This window comes from Ahaetulla prasina, chromosome 7 (assembly GCF_028640845.1).
Source record: "Ahaetulla prasina isolate Xishuangbanna chromosome 7, ASM2864084v1, whole genome shotgun sequence".
Lineage (NCBI taxonomy): Eukaryota > Metazoa > Chordata > Lepidosauria > Squamata > Colubridae > Ahaetulla > Ahaetulla prasina.
In genome coordinates this window covers 20190858-20206647 of record NC_080545.1, presented here as the reverse complement: position 1 = coordinate 20206647, position 15790 = coordinate 20190858, and the positions used below count along the sequence as shown (strand labels likewise).

The window sequence follows — 15790 nt, the reverse complement described above, 5'->3', positions numbered from 1 at the left end:
ACTGAACTTCATAGGAAGAGGTTGGAAAGAGCTCCAGAAACCATAATCTGTTTGCTTTTCCTACCTTCTTACATATTTTCATATTATTACATAATTATTTTATTATATATTATATAATCATGACTTATAAGGCTTTCTTGAAGTTCTGCCCAGACTATCCTATTTGGTACGTCTATATCTCTATATCTACCTACTCATCTATCTATCTAGAGAGAGGGAGGAAGAGAGGGAGAGAGAGAGAAGGAGAAAGAGAGAACAAACATAAACTCTCAAAAGATTATAAACAGCAATAGATTTACCATCGATGGACTGATCGTTCTCTTTAAAATCTTATATGGCTTAGCTATTTTAACAAGCTTGTTAAAAGTATATGAGATAGTTCACCAAAATGTATCAAAATACTATCTCAATTTGCAAATGCAATAAATAAAAATTCATGTTACCTACTTGCATTGAGATAATTGTCTACAGTTCAACTTGCAGGTAGTTAAATGGCTACAATTTCAAAGGTTTGGTACAATATGGCTTGCCTTCAAAGCAACTGTTTTATAATGTTTAACTTTTATACAACCACTTCATTGTAGCACAGCACAATATTCCACTATTAAATGAGAATCCAATAACATAACAAAACATCAGAGGCATAGATGATAAAGTAAATATTCTATTAAAATCAAAGAGACCCAAAATAAAGAAATAAGTAAGCCATATTGTGACATGTGCTTTAGATGGATCAGTAGAATTCATCTTAGTCTCTAATTAAGATGTTCAACACAGAAGCCATACAAAAATTATCTCCTGCTCTTTGACTGTCTTTCATTGTCATTGGTATCATGTTATCAAATAGATGCTATGGAGCATGGGAGAAAAGGGTGTTACTATTTTGCCAGAGCAAGAATTGTTCCTTATAATGTTTATTTAGTTCTCTTTTCTACTGAAGATAATGTCAGAGAAATGATACAAGGCTTTGAACTAGAAAAAACTAATCAATATACCATGTCCACTTTTAATTTTCTATAGCAATTGCTAAATGTTTTAATTTTTAACTCCTTTTGAAACTGAAAGGAGCCAACTGAATATGTTTAAAGTGCTTTGTATGAAGATCAGACAGGCATGGGGCTGCAATTATATATCACAATAGCCTTTTCTTGGTTCACAGCTCTATTCATCTTTTTGAAACAGTGAAAGGCAGATTGGACATAAGGAAATGGATTAGCCACAGGATGACCTGTGTTTCTACACAAAAGGCTAAGTGTGGAAAAACGGCACCCTGTTAGCACCTTCCTTCATTTTGGGGAAGGAAAAAAAAACCATATTCATGGAAACAGTTGAAACAGTACTTTCCCACTCATTTCAGGACAAATCTAATCTGTTTTCTTATCACCTACAGTATAATATGCATAGCGTCATCTTCTGTTAATGTGAATTGATTTGTACTTCTGCTAAATATAACACTACAACAAAGAAAACAAATATGTTGAAATTAACCATGTAGTTTTTGCATAGGAAGCCAATGCAGAAAATTTATTATATACAAAAGTAATATGGTAAATACCATTGTATTTCCATCAGGGTCTTTTTCCAAGAAAACTTATACTGACATTTCTAGGTATTAATGATAATTGATTGATTAATTAACTAATTGATAATTAAATCAAAATCTTACTTTATTGTTTACTGAAAATATCACATATTGAGTTGGTTCTTAGATCTTAAATGATGGCTAATTGAGTTGGTTCTTAGATTAGCCATTCAGTGAAATCTATGGAACAAACCTGTAAAACTAACTCAAGTTTCACTGAATTTATGAACATGCTCTAAGCAAATCCTGAAAGAAGGTAGTGGCGTTAGCATTGCTAAGAATTTACACGGAACTTTTCCATGTAATCACGGAAGTTCAACGGAAGCAAGTTGAACGGAAGCAATTATTTTACCCTAACTGCAAAGAAAATTTAGTTTGAATCCATATTATTATATTTTTGCTACAGTTCTATAAGATCTGATTGAACATTTATTTTATAAGAAAATTAACCAGTTATTGTATTTCATTAAAATGTAACCTCTATCTAAATTGGATGACGGAATGTATCTATACTTACAAAAATCTGAATCGTGCAAGCAACAGTTTTCTCTGTTATAGTTTATGGGAGCAAAAGTTGGATGAAAGAGACATCATCTTTTGAACCTGGGTGATGGGGAAGACTCCTGAGAATACTATGGGCAGCTAAGGAAAGGAACAAAAGGATCACTGATAATAATATCAACCAAGAGCTGATGGGTCAAGGCAGAAATGACCAGGCTCAATTAACATATTGAAGACACATTATGCAAAGATCTTTGGAGAAAATCTATAATGCTGTGAAAATTGGTAAGAAAGAGGAGAAGCAGACAATCAGCAGCCATTGGAATAACCAAAGGTCCTGCATGGGGATAGATCCTCCTGGAAAAATCTATGTGGTTTCTTCTAAGAGTCAACATAAAATTGATTCTTCATAATCAGTTGATCTACCTCTACCTAAAACAATTTTTAAGCAACAGCTAACACACTAGCCTATTTTACAGCAGTTTTACAGCAATTTTATAACAGTTACTGATGAAATCTTGGGACTTCATCAGTAACGGCACACATATTTTGTATACTGGTTTTTGTTTTTTTTAGAAATCATACTTTAGAATCCTCTGCAAAAATTTCTGAACGTCTTCCTAAAGTTTGAGCAATTCAATCTCATTGTATAGTAAGCTACTGAGATACTGTACACTTAAATCTCAGAAGATAGTAAAATCAGACTTGTTTCTTTTTTGAAACATATACAGTTATGAATCGTTAATGTCTGCATTTAATTATATATTTATCTTTGGTTGGCAAAAGTTGAAGTTCTTTAGTAACCATTGACTTTAGACCTAAACATAGCATAGTATTAAAAAAAAAATCAAGCTTTTCGCCATGTCATGTCCTCTATCCCCATTTGCATTGATCTACAGAAGAAGGTAGAGTCTAAATGATGATGATGACGATGATGATGATGATGAATTTATCAACAAGTACAAGTAACAAGTAACAATATAAACATAGACATGGACACATGAAAAAAAATTGGCACAAAAGAAGGATATAAATAGGCAAAACATAGCCATAAACACATAGAATGATTACATATAATTGGGAACAGTAGGACAGGGATGGTAGGCATGCTGGTGCACTTATGCACGCCCCCTTAGGGACCTCTTAAGAAACATGAAAGGTTCACGGTTTAAGGTAAAAGGTATGGGGATTAGAGACTAACAACAGGATCAGGTAGAGTGATCCAGACATTTACTACTCTATTGCAGAAGTCATATTTCCTACAATCAAGATTAGAGCGATTTACATTGAGTTTCAATCTATTGATGGCCCTTGTGTTAATTGGGCAAAAATGATTCCTCAACATTTCCTTTAGGAAAGGAACCATGTTCCAGACCTGCAGGCAAGTAAAATTTGCTTTCAACATGAAATTACTTCCAAACTTTTTCAACTCTGTAATGTTACAACAGCCCATCAATCATTTTAAATCATGGCCTTAAAAGAATTGTTAGATTCACAAACAAAATGTTAGTAGTATCAGAAACCTAGAATCAACATTGCAGTTTACATAAAAATATTCCTTACTGCATATGATGCAAAATATAAAACAATATCAGTGAGGTAAATATTATTTTCTTCCAAAGTCTGAAACTTTAATTTATCTTCTTGTAAAGCTAATTTGATGTACCATATAGTGTTTAATGTATATGCCTGGTCAGTTAAAGGATTTTACTTTTAAAAGATAGTCCACTATTTGAAATTTATAGACTTAGTTTTGTAAATTTCAAATAGCTATCTTTTAAAAGACAACCTGAATATTTAAATTAGATTTAAATACTGTATTTCTCCTACTGATATAGACACAAGGGAATTTTTACCAAAAAAAATGATGTATGAACAATATTTCTTATATTATTGTGTTAGTATTGTTATTTTTAAAATGAATTAGTTTCTGGAAGATAAAGCAAGGCACTGAAAACATCTGAACCTAAAAATAAAATTTTAATTAAAAACTATGTTTAATTCAAACAAAAAAATTGTATTTCATCCCAATCACAGCTACATAATTTTAAAACAACAATAATATAATGAGCAGGAAGTGTAGAATAAGAATGAAGGTATTACTGTGTCAAGTTGGATGTTTTTTTTTTCTAAGATGCACTGAAAGTTCTTATGAGTCATCTGACTCTGTATTTATCGTTTATAAAGAAGGGTGTGAACTTTATTTTGTATGCGTGTTTGTATAAACAAACACTGGCTAGAACAATGAAAGAGAGAGAGATACAGACACATATAACATTCAATAATATCATCTTATTCTACACCTGCAATATGCTCATACTTAACTATGAAATAGCATGTTATTTCTAAAAGAAATCAAAATTATAAATGAAGGAAAAAGGATCTTGATCAATTAATAAAGTTTTCAATTAACGAAAGTCTGTGCACAAATAATGCATGCTCTAAATTATTTGGAAATCATTGACGCTGCTTGTAAGTCACTACCTTTCCTTTCCTTATATCATAATTTCACATTAAACTGAGAAATCCTAAAATTAGGCAGAAAGGCCTTTTCCAATTTTAGAAGGGAAGGAGGAGGAAGCCTTCAGCCCAAGAGCTCCTCCTTGCCCTGACCATAGAACATGAGTGCCATCTATTGAAAATGGACTGAATTGGCTTTTTAAAAAAGAGGGATTATGCATGTACACAAGAGAAACACACACACACACAGATACATATTCATATACATATTATTTACTTTTCTGAGTAACGTATTATTACTCTTATATGAGAACTCTGATCTGTTTACTGAGTAACTGCCCACTCCATCACCCACCCAAGAAATACAGCTAAAGCATCCAAATTCCAGCATTACTCAAAATAAACCATAAAATGCACTTCGTAGCTTCCCATGACAGCTTTGCCAGTAAAATAAAGTTGTCGGGTTTTTAAAAAAAAATACCTGTTTGTCATCAACACAGAGAACTATGGAATGAGAATATATCGGACATTATGAAAGATGCACTCCAAAATATGAACCTCGGAGTCAGCATTTGGAAAGAGAGGCAAAAAAAAAAAAAAAAAGAGGACAAAATCCAAGTCTATGCAGGCATGCAGATATAATTACCTTCTTTAAGGAACTGGGAGTGGATTACAAATATAAGAAAACAGCAGATAGCTGTTCCTGCTAATGCCCATAAAGCTTTCAAGAACTGCATCTCGGGTTGGAACTCAGCAAATACCAAGAAAGTCACACAATGGATTTCCAGAGCGAGGCATCAATGTTTCTCGGGTTTGAGCCAGCCAGTAAAGCACGCTTCCGAAATAAGAGGGGGGTGGAAAAAAAAAAAAAGGCGAACGATCAGAGGAGATAGCGGAATTTCCCCCCCTCCCTTCTAAGGCTGGGAGAGGGGAAGATGAGGGGGTGAGGTGGTGGTGGTGGGGTTAACACAAAGTCTCAATCAGCGGCGGTAGCAGCAACATGATCTCCCCGAAGAGAGGAATACGGCGAAGAATGGTTCGGGGCTCCATGAATCAGCTTTCTGTTTCCTTGCGAGTTGAGCAGCATTGAGGGGGGAGGGAAAGAGGTCGAGAAGAAAGGGGGAGAGACAGACAATCCGGGCAGAATTGCGCAATCGCTTCCCCTTTTTAGTCGGATGAGGGCTTCTTTTATATATATTTTTTTATTTTTGTCCTTCCCCCCCCACCCCACCCCCACCCCCGCTGCTATTTTTTCTTCTCCTCCTCCTCCGCGATTGCTTCGGTTCAAGCAGCTAGCAGAATGCGGGAGGCGAGCCGAGCCTTCCCCCCCGAAAGCCGATGCCCCATTGGCAAAGGGGTCTTGCTGCTTACTGCCACTCTTCACCCAGGGCTTGGCTGGCACAGTCCGGTTAAGACGAGAAGGAAAAAGTGCGGCTGCGGGAAGGGTTTTCCTGCGTTGGAAGTGGAAGCGGGTGGGGGAGGGGAGAGAGAGAGAGAGAGAGGAACGGCTCGCTAATTTCCTGCAACTTCCCTCCGACGCCCTCGGTCCGTGCTTCGCCCCCGCGAGCGAGCTCGCTCTTCCTCCCCAATTCGAAGCGATTCAATTAATCCTTTTTATCGCAGGTGCCAGCTGGCCAAAGCAGGGCGAAGCTGGGAAAGGATGCGGGAGTTTCCTTCTCTCCTGCCCCCCTCACATCTCTCAGCCCGCTGCCACCTTTCAGTCTCCCCAGCCTCGTCCCGGAGAAGCGGCTTTGGTGGCTCGCCTTTCCTTGGCAACCGGTGCGCCTCTCCTTCGCCAGTCGCCTTTTGTAAAAATAATAATAAAATAATAATAAGCAGGTGCGCCGCTTGGGCTGGCTTGGCTTCCCGATTAGATAAGACCAGCCGGTCCGTCTCCCCTCCCCACCTTCCCCGGTTTATTCCGTCGTCATCCGCCACCCCAGAAATCCGTGCAATTCGAAAGCCGAGCAAGGCGACGACGAAGACCCCCGGTGAGGGAAGCAGCGTCTATAGAAGCCTCCCCTTCGCAAAAGGCTCTTCGGCTTCTTCAGCCAGCCAGCCAGCGGAGGCTTTCCCAGTCTGCCTCGATAGGCACAGGGGAAGGGCGAGAGAACTGCAGGCGGCTCGGTTCTCCCCCCTCGAGCTTCCTCTTCTTGTAGCTGGATTGCCGGCTGTAATCTCCGTCTTGCGCGGGGTGCCAAAAGCTGCGTGGACGGCTGGTCAAGCTATCCTAATCAATGCCCGCAGCTTCCAAGTAGCCTCTCTCTGCCAAGCGGCAGACCCGAGTACCCTTCTCTGGAAGGAAGGAAAGAAGGAAGCAGAGGAGCGAGGATCCGACCGTGTCTTTTGGGGAGGGGAGGGGAGGGAAGCGGCGGCGAGGTGGGGGGGGGAGAGATCCGCCACTTCTCTTTCCTCTTCTGGAAAAGGCGGCTGCTCTGTTGCAGCCCGCCAAGTGGATCCTCTCGACGCGCCCGATCCCAGCTTCTCAGTTAAAGGTTGCTTAACGCCATCGAGTAACTTTCCCACAGCCTCGGCGCGCAGCACGGGGCTTCTTCGCTATTAATGAGCATGCCCAAGAGGCGAGCCTGCGCGCTAGGCGCGAGGAAACGAAGGGCTGATGCACGGATTCCGCTCTTGCTGCCTGCAGTCAGCCCTCCGGGGGTAAACAAGGGGGAGATGAGGCAGGAGATGAGCTCTGGGATGGGTCTAACCCAGCTTCGAGGTCTCTTTGAGGGGGTCGAGGCCGGTTGCTCGGACCCCACTGGAGGAAACCTAGCCATGGTGTCAAAAATAGGTCAAGGGGCTGTGTGATCTCCAAAGCCACGTCTATCATTCCAGTTCGACCTGGATGAGAGGGATCCCCCCCCCCAAAAAAAAGCTTTTTGTTCCGTCAAACCAACCGACTGGCCCAAAGAAGTAGTTTCGAGTTTTGAAAAAGGCAACAAAGCAACCTACTTTCCAAAGCAGGGAGATAAAAGTATTCCTAGCTTAGAGAATGTAAAACAGATCGGTATGTATCTAGCAGTGAGGCAAATAATATTTGGAGTACAGCCATTGGGAAACAAATAAACACCCAAAGAGATAGCCAATTAGATAAAAGAGAAGAAAAACAGTCTTTTGAAAAATAGTATGCAAGCTCTTCATCACCTTTTTGCTATTTAACATGGTTTGGTTTTACCATGGTTTGGTTCCATCCCAATTTTTGTTAGTTTCTTTCTACCAATATTGCCCTTGTGCCATCTGCAGTTTATTGCTGCTCACCACTTGCTACTTAAAATTACCCACTGACATCCCAGCAGCTCCCAAGGGGAGGTGTTTTTTTTTATTGGCGTTTCATCTCCTCATCATAATTTCTTAACACTGCAAGTTATCTACCTCTCAGTGAGTGTCACTAAAATCAATAGGACTTACTTCATTGAAATTAATAAGACTTACTTAACCATTTTTCCATCAATCTTATTGCCTAAGCAAAAGACTGCAAGAACTATTGTTATACCTATAACACTGTGTACCAAAAACCATTAAGGTGTTACTCTTGTGTTCACATCCAAAAAAGAGTGGTTGCTTATCTTCTGGGATTATCAGTACAAAAGACGAGATAGAATATATTTTGTGCAGAGTGGGATATGGCTTAGATTTTATTTCAGCAATCACTGTTGTATCTCACTAGTCTGTAGAACAGACCAAAAGAGTTCAGTTTGAATTGTCTTTTTATTTTATAGAGTGCAGAATTATTCAAGGATGAGTTTGCAGAACCACGTGGAGGACAAATATCCTGTTTTGATACCATATCTAGTTTTGGGGATTTATCTCTTGTGCAATGCAATCCTTATTCTGTATGTGCTGATCACATATGGATACTTAAGGCAAACTAAGGCTGAAATTCTATTCACACTTTGGAAGTTAAATATTAATAAGTAAAATATGTGGGAATAGTTCATTAGGCTTATTCTTGGCAGGAATGTTCTCTTCAAATAGAAACTGAAGGGTTTAAAAGCTATTATCTTGGTGGTATAAAAGAAGTTGGGATGTAATATAAAGTCTTTTTGGGAACCATGCTAACATTAAAACAATAAGATGATCATGCTGGTCTGACAACGGGAATAAGTGGAAAGTAGTTGAATTTTATTGATTTCAGATTTTTTTTATCCCATCTTTATTAGTTTTATAAATAACTCAAACAGATGAAGATAGCTAATACTCCTTTGTCTTTCTATTTTCCATACAACAACAACCCTTCGAAGTGGGGTATTGACCTGTTCAGTTTTTAATTTTAACGAATTTTTACATGAATCTACGTGTGAAAATCAAGAGCTTTTTTTAGTTATGAAAAAACTGTTAAGAGGAAGTAAATGTCATGCAGGTAAAGGCAAATATATCATTTGTAACATGAATTATTGGTACAGTGCATAATATAAAGGAAAATTTATAGTTTCAGTAACCTGTTGATCAGTTATACCGAGGAAAAACATGCATCGTTATATATAAAATATAGGACTGTTTTAGAAAAGCTGGAAAAGTTATTTAAGAATACTAGAAAATCTTGCAAAATCTAATTACCAGAAAAGATACCTTTTTGCAATATATAAAGCAATGAACTAGGAAAATTTAAATACAAAACTAGCCTACTATAATTAAAATGTTAATATATTCTACAAAGGCTATTCATGAGTAAAATAAAGTAATAATTGTTGTAATTATTATTATTACTATTACTACTATTATTATTTTAAATAGCTCTTTCTCGTCCACAAGGAAGGGAAATCCAATATCTATATTGAAATAGGAGCAGTATTAGTTCAATTTCATAATTATAGTTATTTACTTAGGAATTTTGAAGTAATGATAAAATATTCCTAAAAATATAAATACTAATATTCAACATAGTAAGTACTAGAAATATTCTTAGTATAACATTAGGGAGAAAGATAGAAAAAATATATGTTTTCACATGCGTAAAATAAATAATTTTATTCATGAAAAAAACATGCATTTTTCCATGTTGCATTATATCTTTGTTCAGCATAATGACCATACATTCTAGAAAAACAGATTTTGTTTGCTTTTTAAATATACAGAGAATTTAAATAAATGTCCAAAAGGATACTTAAGTTTTATGTTTAAAAAATAATAATAATTTTGGCATTTGTTAGATAGAATTTAAAATACTGCAAGCATATCTAAATACAAAGTTCTGATCTTTTCCAATGATAATTGGTTTTTTTTTTTACTTGCTGCAAAATTATTCTTCTTTCCTGAATTATAAATACTGTTTTTTTTATTATATTAGTAATCTACCTAGCAATCTTTTTGTTATGAATAGGAAGGAGTTCTAAGACACTACAGAGGTGAAAGCATTGATTAAATTTATTAGAATTACATTATTTTTTCTGATTTTTACAACAGTTTCAAAATGGTACCCTTCATCCTTCTTCGCTGCGTGGCACTCAACCTATTTTCAAAACCTAAATTTCAGGGGACCTTCAACTTAATGACATTCAACCTCATTAAGGTTGAAATATTGCAAGTTTTTCACAAGAATGATGAAATGAAAATGCCAAAAATATTCCAACTATTCTCAATTCACAATATTTTGCCAACCACATCAGGTATACCTGTAATATCTAGCTAGCACGAGAATAGAAAATACAGATAGTCTTCAACTTACAACCACAATTGAGCCCAAAATTTCTGTTGCTAAATGAAAAATTTGTTGAGTGAGTTTTGCCCCATTTTACAACTTCCCCCCCCCCCACAATTGTTAAGTGAATCACTGCAGTTATTAAATTGGTCACACGGTTATTAAGTGAATCTGGCTTCCCCATTGACTTTGCTTGACAAAAGATCACAAAAGGGGATCATGTGACCCTGAGACATTGCAACCGTCATAAACATGAGTTAGTTGTCAAACATCCAAATGTCAGTCATGTGACCATGGGGATGCTGCAACAGTCATAAGTGTGAAAATGATCCTTTTTCAGTGCCATTGTAACTTCGAATAGTCACTAAGCAGAATGTTGTAAATCAAGGACTACCTGTATTTTATTCTGTTGTAATCTGCTTTAATCTTGATTCAACACATAATAAATGTGTTACTCTTTAACATGCCCAGAGATTCTTTTTTTTTTTTTCTGACTCAAATCAATATGGTTGTCCCACTGCAAACTCTGGATATTCAGAATTGATAAAACAGCGAATATGTTAAGCTTAAGCATTAAAATCAAAACGATAAAACATAGAACCCCTATTATTTACTGCAGGGATGGATCAGAAGAATACATTTTCCTAAAATAAAAGAAGCCACATATATGAGAAAATAAGAATTAAAGAGTATAATTGAGTGTCAATTATTCTTAGAACTGAAGAAGCTTCTTGGATAAGAAGCAAAATGTTTTCAAGAAAAAGAATTCTAGTTGCCTTTTGAAAAATAGCTTTGAGACAATTGGCTAACTAGTATCCTAATTGCAATATTTATCACTGATAGAAGAATGTTAAGATTGGGTAATCGTCTCTTCCTGATTGGGGAAATCGAATTATGGTGGGATCAGAGGAAGTCCATCTTAACTGCTTAGATAAGTAAATGGTTGGGAGGCGATCCATGCCAACCAACTTCCCAGATCAGCCAATGATAAGCTGAGAAGAGAGCTTCATTATCATTGGACATCCTTCTTATAATGGCATTAGTTAATATGGTTCAGGAAAGAGTAGCAAGCAATGGAACTGAACGATGGTTAAAATTGTTGAAACTGGAAGAAAATGGCCAGTCACTCCTAATTATTGTTTATTATTTCCTTGGTTGTATAAAACAACTTAATTGTTAGTGTTTAAAAAGAAAAAACACATAGTGTTGGGGACTCAGTTGAATGTGGATGAAATCGCAGCAGTACCAAATTGTAGCATCTGTGAAGGTATATAATCTTTTGTGTGATGCTTATATATATTTTTATGACAAATATATAAATTAAATAAATAAATAAATGTAGGAACTTACACCATGGTACCAGTAATTGCCTTGGATGGAGATGAAGCATCAACATCACTTAATATTCCCAGGTTTGGAATTTAAGGAAAGTACCAGAAGTATTGAAAGAGACAGGAAACTATTTATTGGTTTTAAAATCAGGGTGCAGTTTATGCTGCACAAATTCTATGCAATCATTAGTTTGTGGGTCACAAAAACTGCAGTGAGTTCTATTCCCCTATAACACTTGGAATCAAACCTTAGACTGAAACAAGGAACTTAGCTAATTTTCTCCATCTCGCCAATGAAATATCATTTTAAAAAATTGTTAAAGCTGAAAAGCAAAAGGGCATACATGGTCATGTGGTAAATATTAAAAAGGTAAAGGTTCCCCTCGCACATATGTGCTAAATCGTTCCTGGCTCTAGGTACTGATCTCCGTTTCAAAGTCCAAAGACGTCTCCATGGTCATGTGGCTAGCATGACTAAATGCCAAAGGCGCATGGAATGCTGTTACCTTCCCACCAAAGGTGGTCCCTATTTTTCTACTTGCATTTTTTACATACTTTCGAACTGCTAGGTTGGCAGAAGCTGGGACAAGTAATGGGAGCTCACCCCGTTACACAGCACTAGGGATTCGAACCGCTGAACTGTCGACCTTCCAGTTGACAAGCTCAGTGTCTTACCCACTGAGCCACCGTGTCCCCATGTAAATATTAGGACAGGTTTTTTAAAAATTGGAAGGATAGTTTAGAAAGGAACCCATTACTCAGAGCACTGGGATGGCCACATTGTTTAAATGCTTCGTGCAATGACTTTGAGCCCTTTTTGTGATTGTTATCTCTGAAAAGTCCAGGGGGAAAAATCTTTGATACTGAGCAGAGCAGCAACAGTCTCAAAATGTGTTCGCCATCCACATTTGTTCACAACTACAGTTAATTCCATCAGTGATATCTTTTCCAGTTCTCAATATTGGCTATCATTCTTTCAGTGCTTTCTTTCCATCAGCAAATTATATAGTCTTCCAGCAATTCATCTGGGCATTTCCTTCATAACATTTAAGAATTAAAAATGTCTCCATAGAATGAATGTCCTTACTGTTCTAAATTGAGGACCTGTATGGTTGTCCGCAGTATTGCTGTTGTGATTTGAAGTACCATTATGTCACCAGAAATATATCCGCTCATTAATAATCATATATCCATCTAGTGTATAATCTATTTTACCATCAAGAAGAATAAATTTGCAGTGTATGTATTTTCCAATATCACTTGATCTAGATGTATCTGTCTAACATGCCAACATCCCTTTAAATAGAGCAGAGTTGAGTAATAATAGCAATAGTGCAGAAACATTAGTCATTAATCATTTTCATCCCCCTCTTAAAAAACAATCTCATAACTGAAGACAAGAGTCCCTGGAAGAACTACACATAAACAACACTACTGCAATGTAACTGTGTCTAAAATTCATTGTGATGGCAAAATCTAAAGAACAGATGATAGTGTGTGAGGCACCTTAAAGCCATTATTGGGTACAATATTTTGATGGAAAATAATTAGAAAAAAATATTTATATGTACTATTCCCATGCTTCTACCTTTGTTAATATTCTCCATATATAAATGTCTTTAAATTAGAAAATATTGAGGGCCTGCACTGTGCTTGGGTCAAAGCACAAATAATATGCATCTAGGTCAACAAAGTAGATAGATTTATATTCCCAAACAAATGTGTATTATCTTTCAGTGTGATTTTTCAATTTTTTGTTTCAGTCACAAACCAGAATTAAAAATCAAAACATTAAAATGAAATGAAACAGAACAGTATAAGAGATTCTAAGCTCAAATGCTAATATATACACTATTCTACCTTCAGAATGAAAGAATGTAAACATGGGACAAAATAAAGTATCACATAGTAACGCAGGAAGTTGCTTATTCTTTAATACATAAAAATATATTATGGAATATTAGTGAACTGGAATTTCTGGAAGACAAGATTTTATAACGTATCAAGATTCCAATTATGTACTGATAATATATAAGAAGAAAACTATTTTTGAATCAAAGGAAATACATTGTCCATTGGCAATTACAGTACTTTTCCCACATTGTATCTGTTTCTCATAAACAGGAAGGAGGAAAAAGTCATGCATATTGTCAAAAATTGCTTAACGAAATGGATATCTGGGGAAGTATTTGTTTATTATTTATTTATTCATGCATTAAATTGATGCAGCTGCCTATCATAGTCTGGGCGGCCAGCAATGAATAAAAACAAGATTTTAAAAAAACCATAATCAAACAATAACACACTGTATCCAAGATCTAAGCCTCTGAAATGTGTATTTACAGGTGGCTGTTACATATAAGCTGGGTTGACAAAATCAGAAATTTTGGTGATAAATAAGGTGATAAGCTGTCTGGGAAAGCCAAGGTAAATCATCAAAACCAGTAAAAAGCTAAAGTTAAAATATTTCAGACATGTGATACAACACCCGGAAAAATACAGCATACTTCACTTAATCCTCCAGGGGAAGATTGAAGGCAAATGAGGTCCAGACAGAAGAGCATCATGGCTTCAAAATCTAAGGGACTGGTTTGGACAAAACTCAGCTGCACTTTTTCATGTGGCTGTTGATAAAAATAGGATCGCCAGCATGATCGCCAACGTCCAATGATGGATATGGCAGAAGAAGAAAAGTAGAAGAAGAAAAGAAGTTGGAGGAAGGAGAAGGAGAAAAGGAAGGAGAAGGAGAAGGAGAAGAAGAAAGAACCAAGAGAAAACCAAGACGATCAACATGATTACGATATAAAAATGCACCCAGGGTACAGTAACAGAAACAGGTCTGTATAGCTCTAAAATAAGCCAGTAGGGTCTATGCAAGCTAATCTTCAGGGGAATGGTGCCATGACAAAAAGAGACTTTCTCTGTCCCTCCAGATGATGATCCCTAATAGAGGGGAATTGGAGCATGCCTTCCCTCCCAGATCTAATAGGACAAGTATGTACAACCAGAGAGAGATTGGACGTTGGTCTTACCTGAGACGTCCTTTCTCAGCAAGGAGGAAAACGGCAGTCAGGCATGGGTTAACTCTTGTGTCAAGCTTGTAGGACCGAGTCTTTAATCTGTTTCAAGCCCCGCCTTATCCTGTTGTCTCTCCAGTTTTTGGCAAGGAAGCTGCTCAGACTCTACGTGTCTTCCTGAAATGACAAACAATTAATGTACGCCCCCCCCCCATGGATAAACATCGGCCCCAGAAGGGTGGGGCTGACTGCCGTTTTCCTCCTTGCTGAGAAAGGACGTCTCAGGTAAGACCAACGTCCATTCTCCAGACAGGTGGGAAAACGGCAGTCAGGCATGGGACATACCAAAGCTAGGTGATTGTCCGGGAGGGTGAAGATAGGCCGATGAGTCATGGGTTGTCGTGTACACTTTGCAAAACTCGCTCATCAAGGAGGCTTCTGCCGATGCATAGGTATCGAGTTTATAGTGTCTGATGAAAGGCGACGGTGATGACCAAGTTGCCGCCTGCATACTTCCTCTAAGGCGCCTGGGTCGCCCAAGCTGCCGAAGTGGAGGCACTCCTCGTGGAGTGTGCTGTGATGTTCTTTGGCCGAGGAAGAGATTGCAAATCGTATGTCATGGCTATGGTGGCCCGTATCCATCTGCCAATGGTAGGTCCTGAAACTTTGGAGCCTAACGAAGAAGGTTGGAAGGAAACAAGGAGAGCTTCCGTTTTACGAAATGGAGAAGTACGATGTAAGTATATCTTTAAGGCTCTTCGGACATCCAACGTATGCCATTCATGTTCCCTTTGATGTCTGGGTGCGGGACAGAAATTTGGGAGAATCAGTTCCTGAGAACGATGAAATAGTGAATTAACTTTTGGAACAAAGGTTGGGTCGAGACGCAGAACTACCCTATCGAGGTGAAAAATGCAAAGGTCTTTGCGTGTTGAGAGCGCTGCCAATTCTGAAATGCGGCGAGCTGAAGTTATGGCAATAAGGAAAGTCACCTTGAAAGTCAAGAGTCGTAAAGAAGCCTCTCGGAGTGGTTCAAATGGCGCTCTCATTAATGTATTAAGAACTTTATTAAGGTTCCAGGATGGGTACCTGTGAATAGTAGGAGGATGCAGGTTAGAGGCTCCCCTCAAAAACAATCTGATGACTGGATCCTTTGCCAGGGACTCTGATGAGTTGAAGGTAAGCACCGAGGAAAGAGCTGCGACTTGGCGTCGAAGGGTGTTAGGAGAGAGACCTGACGTCAGGCCCTCTTGTAGGA

The 15790-nt window shown here is 37.7% G+C and overlaps 1 protein-coding gene across 3 annotated transcripts in view; it reads right to left on the bottom strand.

Annotated features, from left to right (window-relative positions):
- TAFA5 (TAFA chemokine like family member 5) overlaps window positions 1–15790 on the bottom strand; it is a 416270-nt gene that overhangs the window by 288368 nt on the left and 112112 nt on the right. For 2 of the 3 annotated variants that reach the window (XM_058190809.1, XM_058190811.1), the window contains exon 1: window positions 5190–5601. The exons of the other annotated variant lie outside the window; for it this stretch is intronic. In XM_058190809.1, the coding sequence (XP_058046792.1) occupies window positions 5190–5280 (91 nt within the window). In that variant the 5' untranslated portion in view covers window positions 5281–5601. Of the gene's footprint in view, window positions 1–5189; window positions 5602–15790 lie in introns of those variants that run through there. 3 annotated transcript variants of the gene reach the window in all.